The sequence below is a fragment of the Doryrhamphus excisus genome, linkage group LG18 (genome assembly GCF_037039965.1).
Source record: "Doryrhamphus excisus strain RoL-2023G ecotype Guam linkage group LG18, RoL_Dexc_Guam_v1.1, whole genome shotgun sequence".
NCBI classification, from domain to species: Eukaryota; Metazoa; Chordata; class Actinopteri; order Syngnathiformes; family Syngnathidae; genus Doryrhamphus; species Doryrhamphus excisus.
The window spans coordinates 9,491,596-9,504,879 of record NC_136374.1 but is presented as its reverse complement, the minus strand read 5'-3'; the positions used below and the strand labels follow the sequence as shown (position 1 = coordinate 9,504,879).

Below are 13,284 nucleotides of genomic sequence, written 5' to 3'. Positions count from 1 at the left end.
ACAAACTGGCAGCTACGTTTCTGTCAGACAGTTGTGCCTGCAGATGTTTACCACCACCAGTGTGTGACTGACGAGCCAATGAATAATGGCTTCACATCACGGTGAAGTGCTTTGGGTAGCTTGAAAAGCTCTTTATAAAATCTATCCATTATTATTATTATCTTTTTAGGGTTTAATCACAGTTTTCAAATAAATTAATAATGACTAAGCTGTGTAATTATATGAAAAATATGGCAATTTTTACATTATTTTATGAACGGTGCTATTGGCCAGGACCACCATTAGATAATTCTAATGGCCCCTGGCAAATGGGTAATTATAGAAAAAAATTAACTTTTGGTTGGATTTTTTATTTTGGTTGTTTTTATTACTTTATTTGTGTGAAACGATTTTTTTACTATTTTACACAAACCAGAATTTAATTTGATGCATGTTTTGGAGTAACAGAAATACACGGAAATTAAATTAGTCAATAATTCTTTTTTTTTAGTTCAAGATAACCAAATTAACAGAATAACAAAATAAAAATGTGTTTGTTTGTTTCGACTTTTTGCTCATTATGGATCTTTTTGATCCGCATACTCATTTATTTAAAGGCCGCACGGTGGAGGAGTGGTTAGCATAGAGATCAGAAAGACTTGACTTCGATTCTCTGCTATGTGGAGTTCCCTGTGCATGCGTGGGTTTTCCTCCCACGTTCCAAAAACATGCTAGGTTAATTGGCAACTCCAAATTGTCCATAGGTATGAATGTGAGTGTGAATGGTTGTTTGTCTATATGTGCCCTGTGATTGGCTGGCGACCAGTCCAGGGTGTACCCCGCCTCTCACCCAAGGACAGCTGGGATAGGTTTCAGCATACCCCGAAACCCATGTGAGGATAAGTGGTATAGAAAACGGATGGATGGATCTTTATTTAAAGAATCCCGCTTAACTTAAAAGAAAATAATTTAAGTGTCCAGGTTATGTGAATGTCTTTCACCACTATTAAAGCTGTCAACTATTTGTGGTTTATTTATGACTGTCAACATTGCAATTGTACACTACTTTATTTATCAAGCAAATCTCCACTCCAACAGTGTGGTCGTTTGTCATTATTTGCTTCATTTTTATTTGTCATTTATTATTGTTTCACCCTTTGGTGAACTACTCAAAATCAGCTGGACACTTTATGTTCATTGATCAACCTGACACAGTGTTTTTAGGACAATACATAATTAGTATAAGTATAGATAACTCTCTAGCTAACTGCTCGCTGCGGCCTTTGACAGCTAGGCAAAACGTGTAAATAAAGATGCAAGAAAAATCAACTGGCAATGGGTTTGATAAGGGAGTTATCAAACACGCTCAATTGTAGCCTGAGTCAAGCTGTCAAACTGTCACTGTGTGAAGCACGCAGCATTATGGCAATATTCTGGAACGTTGGCGTCTGTATGAAAAGCATTGGGATAATAGCAGGATTTGTGCATAAAGAGAGGATGGTGTGATGCAACTTATTGTAAGTCTGCTTTGTGAGAGGCCAAATGGCTGTGGACTCTCTAGCTCTCTCTCTCTCTCACTCACACACACGTGGACACACAAAAACACAACGGGTGTTCATATGACAGACATCAGCGAGCAACTGCTGCCTGATTGATTTTCCAGCTTTTCTTGGCATTCTCTATCCCTCCAGGAGCAACATTTCATAACTCCAACTTCTGACTTTGCAGTGAGAAACTGGGAACTATGGGAATTCCCTCCACCCCCATCCTTATTTGTGTTAAAGCTGCATTTTGATGTTTGCTATATGGGTTTGGGGTGAAATGGAATGCACAGGGGGTTGCTGGTGTGCTACTTACAACAGGCGAGCAGGCCGTACACTTGTCAAAAGCCAGGCTGGCAGGCAGGACATTGTCGAACCTGGAGAGGAAACCTCGGATCTGTGGAGGAGGGAGAATTGTCAGCACATCAACACTCTAGTATGGAGGGGGGGGGACATTACATTTATATGCACACAACTCCTGTTAAAATGTCATTTATATTTAGCTAACTAATAAATACACCAGTTGGAACCTCTGAAGCACTTTTGACTTGTGGAGTGTGCCATGTTTAAAAAATATGCTTAAAGCGCCCCCTTATGGCAGGAAAGCACATATCTAATGTATTTGTATTTAGAAGGTGGTTTCAAAAGCAAAAAAATACAGAAAAAAACAAGAATAATTATTAGAATAAAATTAACATATTAATTTGAATGATTTTATTGTACTATTATGAGAATAAAGTTATAATTTTTCAAAATAAATAGTTATTTTAAGAGAATTTTAAGAGAATAACTACACACCGGACCGGAGAAAAAGGAATTTTCTGAAAATATATTTATAAAGTAATGTAATTATTTGGGGGAATAAAAAAAACACAATTACAAGGTAGTTATTGTAATATAGTGAAAATATTAAAACAATAATGTGCCATTTATGAAGTCATAACATGAAAGAAATAGCTAAATATGTGCAAGGGGAAAAAGTAATTTTACAAAAAAGATACCACCATATGTACCACAAGAATAAAGTTAAAATTATTCCAATATAATTAAAATATCAACATTCTATTTTTAAAATAAAATTTATTTTATTATTTTTTTTTTTTTACAAAAAATTCAGTCAAAATGTTTAGAGTAAAGGTTTAATATGAAAGCCAAGGTTTTTTTGTCAAAAAATAATGTAATATTAAGAGAATTTTTTGAGATTTTCCAATTAAAAAAACACCCCATAATGCTACAATAACAGTAAAAAAACATTAAAAAGGCAGTCATCATTTTAAGAATTAATAAAGTTGAGATATTACAAAAAACAAAAGTTATGACTATGTAAAAGTTAAGCTGTTAAACTGAGAAGTTATGCCACCCAAATGAAATTAAATGAAATTGGATGATCATGAATGCATACCCTGCCATGAATACAGTTACCTGTAACTCAAATTTCCTTTCCTCATAAATTGTGCATAAAACATGTAGCACATGTAATTCCTTCCACGTCCACATGTTGTCACTGTAACATTACAAGCAAGCTGCTCGTCAAATGTAAAGGTTACATTGGCATAACTTTACATAGGAAAATGGCCTTCTAGATAGAGATCAAACACACAAATATGAAATACTTCACTCATACTAGTTTTGTGATTATTCTTCTCACACGTTTGCACACTGCTTTTCTCGGGCTGTTTAATATTTGAAATACACTATCACTCAAGATGTCGAGCAAATGGCAGAATTTGTCAGGGGTGATGAATGCTGATAAAAAGCTACTAATGATGATGATGCAAATGTGATGTGTGAGATAGTTAACACCAGCAGACGTGCAAAGTGCACAGCTTGGATGGCTACGCATCGTGCAGTCTTCCTTTATTAAGTCTTAGATTTAAAAGTGGTCATCAAACTTTTAATATGTAGCCATCAATCATGTCATAAGTAATAAAGAATGTGTCATTTATAGTTAGGCTCGAGATTACAGGTTAAACACTTCATAACATGTGCTGTACTGTAGAACAAAGCACTCGGAGCTGATGGAACTGCAGCTATTTCTATGGCAACCCCATGACAACACATGCATGCAATGACAGTATGTTTGGTGGCTTGACCTAATGACAAAGATTTTGCCTTTACCAATATAATAATGTTTATTGCTGACAACCAGACTGAGAAGAAGATTTGTGTAAAACAAATAAAGTCAGGTTTTGAGAATAAAATGGCAATTACAAAAATAAACCCAAAATATAATGTAAGAAAGAGTTATGATCACAAATAATGTAATCTTGTGAGGTTAATCTTATGAGAATGAAATGGAAATTTAGTCATATTAGGTCTGTTTACGTATTGTGAAAAATAAGTCATTATTTTGGCCCTAAAATGTAATTTTACAAGAACAAAGTGGTCATTTTACAATATATCTGTAAAAATTGTTTTTCCTGATTTCAAAACCATTATGAGAATAAAAAGTTTAATTTTTACGGGATTAATTTAAAAAAAAAAAATAGATCAATTTCCTTTTTTTCCACAATTTTTGCATTATTGTTCTTACAGTTCCCCGCTCGGCCATCTCTGTGTGGAGTTTGCATGTTCTCCCTGTTAATGGGTTTTCTCCGGGTAGATTCAACAATTCACACTCATATTCATTCCTATGGACAATTTGGAGTCGCCACAAGAGGTCTGCTGCTGCTACTGAATATTTGAACTATTTTGCCACCATCCTCACACTTCAGAATTGCAAGATGCAAACAGTTTGCCAACACCTTGCCTTGAATGTGGAGCGAACTTGGATTTGCTAAAATAAACAAGTTCAAAGTGCCGACAGCAGCTAGAAAGTCCAGCTAAATGGTTAACTGGTGGAGTTCAAAGTGGTTGCCTAGCAACATTGCCATGCAAATAGTTAAATTATACTGGCCCTGCAAATCCGGCCGGGTCTAGAATCAGAAACAGTGTGATATATGCCACTGAATGAAAAGGTTTCGATATAATCAGCGTCTTGAAGAGCATAATGACAGAGCGACCACAGGAAACTGTCGTACAAATAAAGCAAGATCTAATAAAGCTGCAAACGGGCTTGGAAATGTTCAATCACAGAATAACAGCTTCCGTGAGATACATGATGAGGTCAAGAACAAAGCACTGCACAATGGTATGTTCCGCTCTTAAAAGAAAGAAGCAAAGAAAAAAAAACCCAAATGAAGAATACAATTGATTAGATGGATCAAAATGCTGATAAATGATACAATATGATACAATGTTCGGGGCAGTCGAGAACAGACAAGAAACAGATTGAATGGATAACTTCCAATTGTATGGCAGAAACAATGACAAACATTGACAAAAAAGCACAATTGCCAATTGCAAAATCTACATTCAGCTAAATGGAGAGGCCAGATTACCTGGATAAATACTAAGAGGTTATAAAGCCATTTGTAAAAGTTTTAGGAGCCACAGTGAGAGGCATTATCCACAAATGGCAAAAACATGGAACAATCATGAACAGAAGTGGCCAGCCAACCAAAATTACCCCAGGAGTCCTGACCTGAATCCTATTAAGATGCTGTGGCATGGCCTTAAAAAGGCAGTTCATGATGGAAGACCCTCCAATGTGGCTGAATTGCAACAATTCTGTAAAGATGAGTGGGCCAAAATTCCTCCACAGCACTAAAAGAGACTCATTGCTCATTATTGAAAACGCTTAATTGCAGTTGTTGCTCTAAGAGTGGCCCAAGCAGTTGTTGGTTTTAGGGGGCAATCTGTGTAGGTTTGGGTTTTTTCTCCCTTAATCACAAAAAAGTTTCACTAGGAAACTGTATTTTGTGTTCAGTTGCATTGCCATTGACTAATATTTACATTTGTTTGATAATCTGAAACATTATATGTGACAAATATGCAACAACAAAAAATTTCTTTTTCACACCACTGTATGTGAACAGCATATAACTTTATATACGAACATGCATGCACACTATAATAACATCAAGCAATGTTTGAGTCAATTCAATGAACCTTTCATCACAATCTCAGAAACGTGGACAGCGGTACATCAACAGGAACAATTAGAGTGGAGGGAACGTTAAACTATATATTAATCTCCAAACCTTAACTTTAGTCAATGACATTGCAATATATCCTGATCATTTTCTTACATTACTTCAGATTTACGAAATGGTACCTGCAGAATACAGGAAGTGAACAAAAGTATTAGCAATTGATATAAAAACGGAAAAGGGGTAGGATTAAACAAGATTAATCTTCCTACTCCTTTTCAGACATGTGGAATTGTGAATCGTAATGTGAAGTATCCCAGCACAAGCTGGATTCATGTTTGGAGTAAGTTAAACCAAACCAAAATTCATTTTTGATTGACATGAATAAGTTTGATGCACTGCATGACACCTAAATCTATTTCCTTATGAGACACAAGGTAGTTGAATCCTCACCTGATGTGGCACCAGACCGAGTGATGTGGGAGGTTCATTCATTCGGTCGTCACTGCTGCTGGCCACCGCGTAGCCTCTGCAGGGAGGAAAGAGAGATGACGTCCTTCATTTGTATGTCAATGCCATGAGGAGGAGGATGAGCAATTCGGATAAAAATAAATACAGCACTCAGTGAAGCACAGGGAGAGAGAGAGAGAGAGAAAAGAGGAAGAAAACAAAGCAAGAGGGGTCGTGAGCCCCTTTCTCATGTCACATCTGAAAGTGAAAGTCACATATGAGGAAAACAAAAAGCACAGAAAAAGGAGTAAACATGGCTGGAAAACCACTGCCACTTTCCTGTAAATATGGAAGACCAAACACGACAAGAATAAAGCTATCAAATATAGGCTGACGTTATGTGTCATACACTCACGAAAATTATTAACTCGTTCAATCCCATCAAGTCCCCTCCAGTACCTTCTTTGAAGGCACAAAGGATATTATCAACTCCTGTACCGTTCGTTCCTTTTAAGTACTCGCTAGGGTGACCAACCACAGCGGAGTGGGCGTGCCTGGAGGCGGGCCTATATATTAAAAAAGACAGTTTTCGCAGGAACCACGGAATCCAAAGCTGAATAGGTGCAGATTCTGGAAGAACTATAAAACTTTGTGTGCTGGTTATTGTGTGTAGCTGCTCTATAGTAGTCCACATCTCAATACAAAGGGGCGAAAAATGAGTATATTAGGTGCCCTTTGAACATTCATTCATTCATTCATTTTCTACCACTTTTCCTCGCGAGGGTCGCCAGCCAATCACAGGGCGCATATAGACAAACAACCATTCACACTCACATTCATACCTATGGACAATGTGGAGTCGCCAATTAACCTAGCATGTTTTTGGAATGTGGGAGGAAACCGGAGTACCCGGAGAAAATCCACGCATGCACGGGGAGAACATGCAAACTCCACACAGAGATGGCCGAGGGTGGAATTCAACCCTGGTCTCCTAGCTGTGAGGTCTGTGCGCTAACCACTCGACCGCCGTGCCGCCCCTTTAAACATATAAATACCTATTTGGTAGCGAATTAATTTATTTAATAAAGTAGTCAATGTGACTCAGCAAATGCAGTGAATCTACAGCAACTTAGCTTGAGCTCATTCAGAGAGCTTGTAGGGCTTTTACTGTAATAACAGACTCATTTTTACAGTGTGTGTGATAAAAATAGTACGTATAAGCCTTAACATCTTGGAGACTCGTTTCATGCATTCATACTTGACCATTTAACAGACTAATCAACATAAATACTATCATTGTGGCTATTCAGCACAAGGGTGCTACAGTGACAATGCTCACCCTTCACTGTGTTGTAGAATGGATACCATCATCTCCACAGCCAGAGCTCCAGCGATCATGGCCAGACCTGGTCGGCTTACGGTGCATTGCTGATCCAGAGTCCGATCTCGGGTTGACTAATAGGAAAAAAAAAATGCACATTGAAATGTAATATTTCAACAAGATGCAAACATAGAGCTTTTATAGGACAGTCGTCGCTGAATGATGTCCAGGCTTTGCTTCTCAATGAACCGTGTTTCCAGCATGACTTGTAGCAAAAATGTTGTGGGAGAGGAAAGAACTACAATTTAGGACAAAAAAATGTCAAAGAGACTGGTGGAGTGATTTTAACATCATAATGCTGCTTTATTATGAAAGGCTACCCCTGGCTGCATATTGCAGTGCTAATAAGCAGACATTCACATGGGAAATGGTCCGTACTTCTATAGCCTACTCCTCCACAGGTCGCATTTTTTGTCCACCTTTGGAGCTTTTCAAGCACCACAACATACAAAATATATATTTAATATAATATAAACATATTTTTATAATAATATTATTTGGGGATGTTTTATCCATTTAAAGGCCAGTGTGTTTACAAATGTTAATAGTATGGTTTATTTCAAATCTGCAAAACAATTGACATACTGGAGAAGCATATACCCTGACACAATTCAACATTACAAGGAGTAAGAGTTGATATCTAGCAATTTCCATGGTTTTCTTGATTGAAAAAACTAAATCCCTGAAATGAATAACTATAGCATTGTACTCCAAAAAATTAAACTGACTGGTTGTCACTATTATACTGTATTTGTCCAAACAAAGGTACCTTTAGGTGTACCAGGCATTAAAATGAGCAAGAAACGAGGGTGGTCTAATAGTAGTTTCTTTCCATGACTGTATAACAAAGGTATCTGTTCACCTCTAGTGGTTAGTTATGTAGGAGAAAAAAAAATCCAAACCTACTTGGCTACTATATATTGTCGGAGGTAGATCTTTGGGAATTGGTCATTACAAAAGCAGCTTGAAAGTTGAAAAGGTGTGAGCACCCCTGCAGTAATCTCAATTCTTAAGAGTGTTTTTTGTACATGTGAGTTGTCAAGTATCCTTACATCTCCTGGTGCCACCACGTCATTGCAGAAGTAGCATCCCAGCTTGTGCCCGGGAATGTTGGAGAACAGAGAGGATCCTGAGACGGAGGGCGCAGAGCCAGCCGGCGTGGAGGACGAAGAAGAGGAAGCCGATGAACAAGAAAGGGAGGAGCTTGCGTCACCGCTGCAGGCATTTTGCCCAACTTGGGCTTTCTTCAGGCCATGGCGCATCACTACGAATGTGTCGAAGCCGAGAGCAGCGTTGATTACCAGCTGATGAAATAGAGATGACAGTTTATGAAGTTTGGATTTTGTGTGTTTTGCAGTAACATAACGGTGGTTGGAGCTAGACCCTATCCCAGCTGACTCTGACAAGGGGCGGGGTCCACCCTGGACTGGTCACCAGTGTTGCCAAATTGTCAATTTTGTCGCTAGATCTGACAACATATTTTGTCATAAGCGACAAGAAACAAATTAGCGACTTTTTGTGGCATCATTGGAAAGTTTTCTGGTATTTGGGGATACAAGAGTGAACATACTGATTCAAAAACAACAAGTGCTGTTGACAGCTATGCTCTGTCACATTTGCAGTCACAAGCCGGCATGTAGGGTGAGCTTCTGTGGCACACTGCCTAGATAGAAGAGGAGGTTATGTTTATTTATTGTTCATCTATTGCGACTCTTTATTTGTGAAATTAAGTTGAGTATCTTACAATTCTTTGGCTAAATGTGCTAAGTAATTGATAAGATATGCCTTTAAGATTAAGATATGCCTTTATTCGTCCCTCAGTGGGGAAATTTGTAAACCAGTTGCTATTACATATATTCCCCAGAAGAGTGTGCTACTCACAAACCATACAGAGTCATGTTAATGTGAGCCATAGAATAAATACATAATCTGTTATTCACTGGTCAACTATGCTTATTAATTTTTTTTTTTTTTACTTTTCTTACTTAAGAGTTGGAAACAGTGCTGGTCACCAATCGATCACAGGTCACATATAAATGTATATAACTTAAATATGTATTGGATCACCCACCAACCAGCAAGTAGGGCTGGGTGCTAAATCGATATTTTAAAAATAGCAATATTTCTTTCAAGCATGATATCAATAACAAACAATTGTTCATATCGATATAGACTTCATTTGATGCTGAGGACACCAGAGCTGTCAAAGGATGTCAGGGCCAAGATTGTAGATCTGCACTAGACTGGAATGCAGTACAAGACCATGAGATGAAATACTTATATCCACAGGATTTTATTTCTTATTGCCTGGTGTGACCAATTTATTAGTTTGGCCAACACACTTTATTACTGCATGTATGGCCGACATTGTTTATTGTTGCCTGATGTGATGCACTAATTGTCTGGTGCCTATGTGGCTTAGTTAAGTATGTTTATTGCTGCTTGTTTGGCACGTATTGTCTAAGCGTGTTTTGCTGCATCCCTTAGGTAGTCCTTTCTTTTGTTATTAAACAATTCCATCATTGTCGACATCCACAACTGCTCATGCACCCAAAAAGAGAATCACAGCTACTGCACTAAAATGTTAACCTTCTTGCTCTCAAAAGGTGCATCCTTGTCCTGATGTGACGTCAACAAACCAGATGGTGACCACTCTCACTTGATGTACGCAACCTTTCGTTCCCACCTTTCTTTTACTGGCGGCAATCACGGTGGGCAGCCAGCGGCTCTCCCTGGTGTCCATTAGTAAGAAGACCACATCATGCTCCGAGATGAGCTTCTCCAGATGCTCCACATCCTTCTCTGCCTGAGACTGGGTGGCTTTGGAGAAATTCACAGGGTGGCCCGGCATGGGGATGCTCATATTGTAGCCCTCAGCTTTCTGTAAAACACACAAGAAGGCAGAGTTTTCCCAACTTTACCAACCCGTGTACATACAAAGAAGTACAATTCTGCTTCTTAGATCACCACAGACTCCCTTGGACGTTCACATGGTTGTGAGTATTGGTTCAGCCTCAAACTCACCAAACCCTGTGTTCGGCCTCAAATGCTGCACCAATCTAAAGCTTTTCAAATCGCCTCCCCGGTGAGGTACGTTTTGCAGGGTGCAAAACTTACAAAACACTCACAAAGCAAAAGGTTTTAAAGCAATATGTCACATGATATAAACATATCACATTGATATCACATTTTCATGCTGATAACAGGCCGACAGCAAGTCTGCCATCACAGTCCACAAGCATGTTGCTGTGCTTAATCTGGGGTTGCAGGAGGGAACGTGGTGGATTGTCAAACACTGGTAATGGTGAGAAGAATAGTGGGAATGAAAAACAATGAAGGGATCGTGGCATAACCCGCTGTATCCACGGGGGAGTCCTCAACAAAAAAATGCACTGCTGATTGATTAGACCCGAGAATACAATGACCTGGATGAATGGTAATATTCACAGCTATAATAGATAGATGATTACATTTTAGATTATAAATAATTTCACAAAAATCCATTGGTCGTGTAAACATATTTAACTGCTTAGCGTACAGTATTTGTATATATTGGATTGGTCGTTAGCATTTTTTATAAACACAAATGTGAAGAATATCAAAGAGGCCCCTTGAGAGAGATAGTGAATATATTGGTAGAAGGATGCTGCGTTTAGAGCTGCCAGGTAGGACGCGTAGAGGAAGACCAAAGAGGAGGATCATGGATGTAGTGAAGGAGGACATGAGGGTAGATGGTGTGAGAGAGACAGATGCAGAAGACAGGGTTTGATGGAAGCGATTGATTTGCTGTGGCGACCCCTGAAGGGAAAAGCTGAAAGAGAAAGAAGTTGCCACAATTAAATAACAGACCTGTGGTAACACTGTGATCGTCACACTTTTCCTCTTTGCCATAATTGCTACACTTATTACAATATAACACCAGTGACTCAATATATTCTAGCTAGCAAAGAAGGTGAATGAATCACCTGATTAGGAATCACTGGATGTCTTTCAAAAACCCTAAGCATCAGAACACAGTTGCCCCTTCATGCATATGTATTCATTCCTGTGAATATTGTCATTCATCGAGGTCATTGTATTCTCAGAGCCTTGGATCGCTCACAACTGGACTGTGCAGGTTGGTCTTAGAAGATGTTTGGCCTCTCATCCGAGCAGACTTCATCAGTTCATGCTCAATGACTAGATAGGACAGCTGTAGTGTTTTCATTGAATAAATTACCCAAATAGCTTTATAGGACACTGGTACAAGTATAGGCCCCCCTGGGGTAGGGTCATTAAAAACATAATAAATAAATGAATCCACAACACTTAATATGCATGTATTAACAAGACTTCATTTTCTGCATGGTTTGTCCATCACATCTCAAATACAAGCAATCAAACAGGAAAGCACCAGCAAAAAAAAAACAAAAAAATCAAATTAGCTACACTGTTAATCGGGAAAAAAGACATAATTAATTTTCTTTTTATTATTATTATATTCTTAATATTAAAATTCTAACATATTTAATATAATATTTTAACATACACACACATATGTATATATATATATGTATGTGTGTGTGTTAAAATATTATATTATAATATTATATATACAGTATATGTATATATGTGTTAAAATATTAAATTAAATAATTGTTTGAATATATTATATATATATATATAAACAGTTATTATTATTATGTACAGTTATTATTATTATGTAAAGTGTGAAAGTTAATGGTATAGTTCATTTGATTGCTGTATAATAACAATAGTAACATTAACATAACAATTTTTCTAGCATTTCCTTCTGGTACTTACAACACCAGGAAAGATTTTGTTGAGCCGGTCCACAGCTGCAATGGCTTTAGACTTCCCTCCTCCGAGGCAGTCTTCAAACTCGTAGAGAGGCTGTCGGACCGGATTGGAGTAGGAGATTTTTGCATTGTCTACAAAGGTGATGTGTCTCACCCCCCAACCCTACAAAAAGGAGGAAGAAAACATCAATTTGGTGATTACTCTCATGCAACCTTCCATTCTTCCATGTTGTCTCACCATCAGAGTCCTGGCCACATTGCAGCCCAGAGTCCCAGCTCCCAGCAGAAGACATTTGGTGCTGACCACTTTGTCCAGGTCCAGTGAAGGAACGAGCCTCCATCGCATCAGTTTGAGGTTAAGGTCCACAGAGGACTCTGCAAGCCTAAACGGGACAACTCACTTGGAACAATATGACTTTGCATAGAATTGCATGGAATTGGAATTTTAGGTGCCACACAGGCATACAGATTCCCAAATGGGACGCGTGAAGGACAGGAAGGATAGTCAAACGTCTACTTTAAACAAATACAGTGAACCCAGCCTTTGGCTGGCATGAGTCACAACTAGCAATAGTACTAATAGTTACGTCTCCGGTTTCCTCCACTTCACCTTCCCAGTGAAATATTGTTCAGTACAGATGAGAAACAGAGTCACAAACTGGAACCTGAACATGAACTTTCATATAAAAAAATGTACAAAATAATATTATAATAAGAATTTATAATAAAATATGTATTACAAGTATATAAAATGTCATATTTATTTTTGCTATTTTTTGAGAATTTTAAAACCATGGCCTCCATCCGAATCCCAAGGCCATACACAAAATGTATGCTTTTCAAACATTCTACGCTACTAAAAAAGTAATAAAAGAATACTTGATTTGGATCGATATCGGTATCATCCAATATTCAAGGTGGAAAATATTTGAGTTGTATTAAAAGTTAAAACAGTTGTATGTGGACATCCCTACCAAAAATTAATCAAACAGTAATGTTAATAATAATGTCATGTTTTTTTGTGCACTACCTTTTGGGATCCATACATTCACTGAGATTGACCATTCTTGGTCCCATGGCCCCTTTAGGGTTCTTCTCCCAGCCGACGCTCTTTGGACACACTGTGAACATACACACGGTGAAATAAGTTCATTTTCCATGTG

At 38.0% G+C, this 13,284-nt stretch overlaps 1 protein-coding gene across 2 annotated transcripts in view; it reads right to left on the bottom strand.

Moving 5' to 3' along the window:
* The window catches only part of atg7 (ATG7 autophagy related 7 homolog (S. cerevisiae)), a 43,253-nt gene that overhangs the window by 23,861 nt on the left and 6,108 nt on the right, over positions 1-13,284 (bottom strand). For both annotated transcript variants that reach the window (XM_058055551.2, XM_058055550.2), the window contains exons 10-17: positions 13,152-13,242; positions 12,360-12,504; positions 12,126-12,284; positions 10,009-10,203; positions 8,375-8,626; positions 7,281-7,396; positions 5,945-6,020; positions 1,837-1,917 (exon numbers count right to left, since the gene is read on the bottom strand). In XM_058055551.2, coding sequence (XP_057911534.2) covers positions 1,837-1,917; positions 5,945-6,020; positions 7,281-7,396; positions 8,375-8,626; positions 10,009-10,203; positions 12,126-12,284; positions 12,360-12,504; positions 13,152-13,242 — 1,115 coding nt within the window. The remainder of the gene's footprint in view (positions 1-1,836; positions 1,918-5,944; positions 6,021-7,280; positions 7,397-8,374; positions 8,627-10,008; positions 10,204-12,125; positions 12,285-12,359; positions 12,505-13,151; positions 13,243-13,284) is intronic.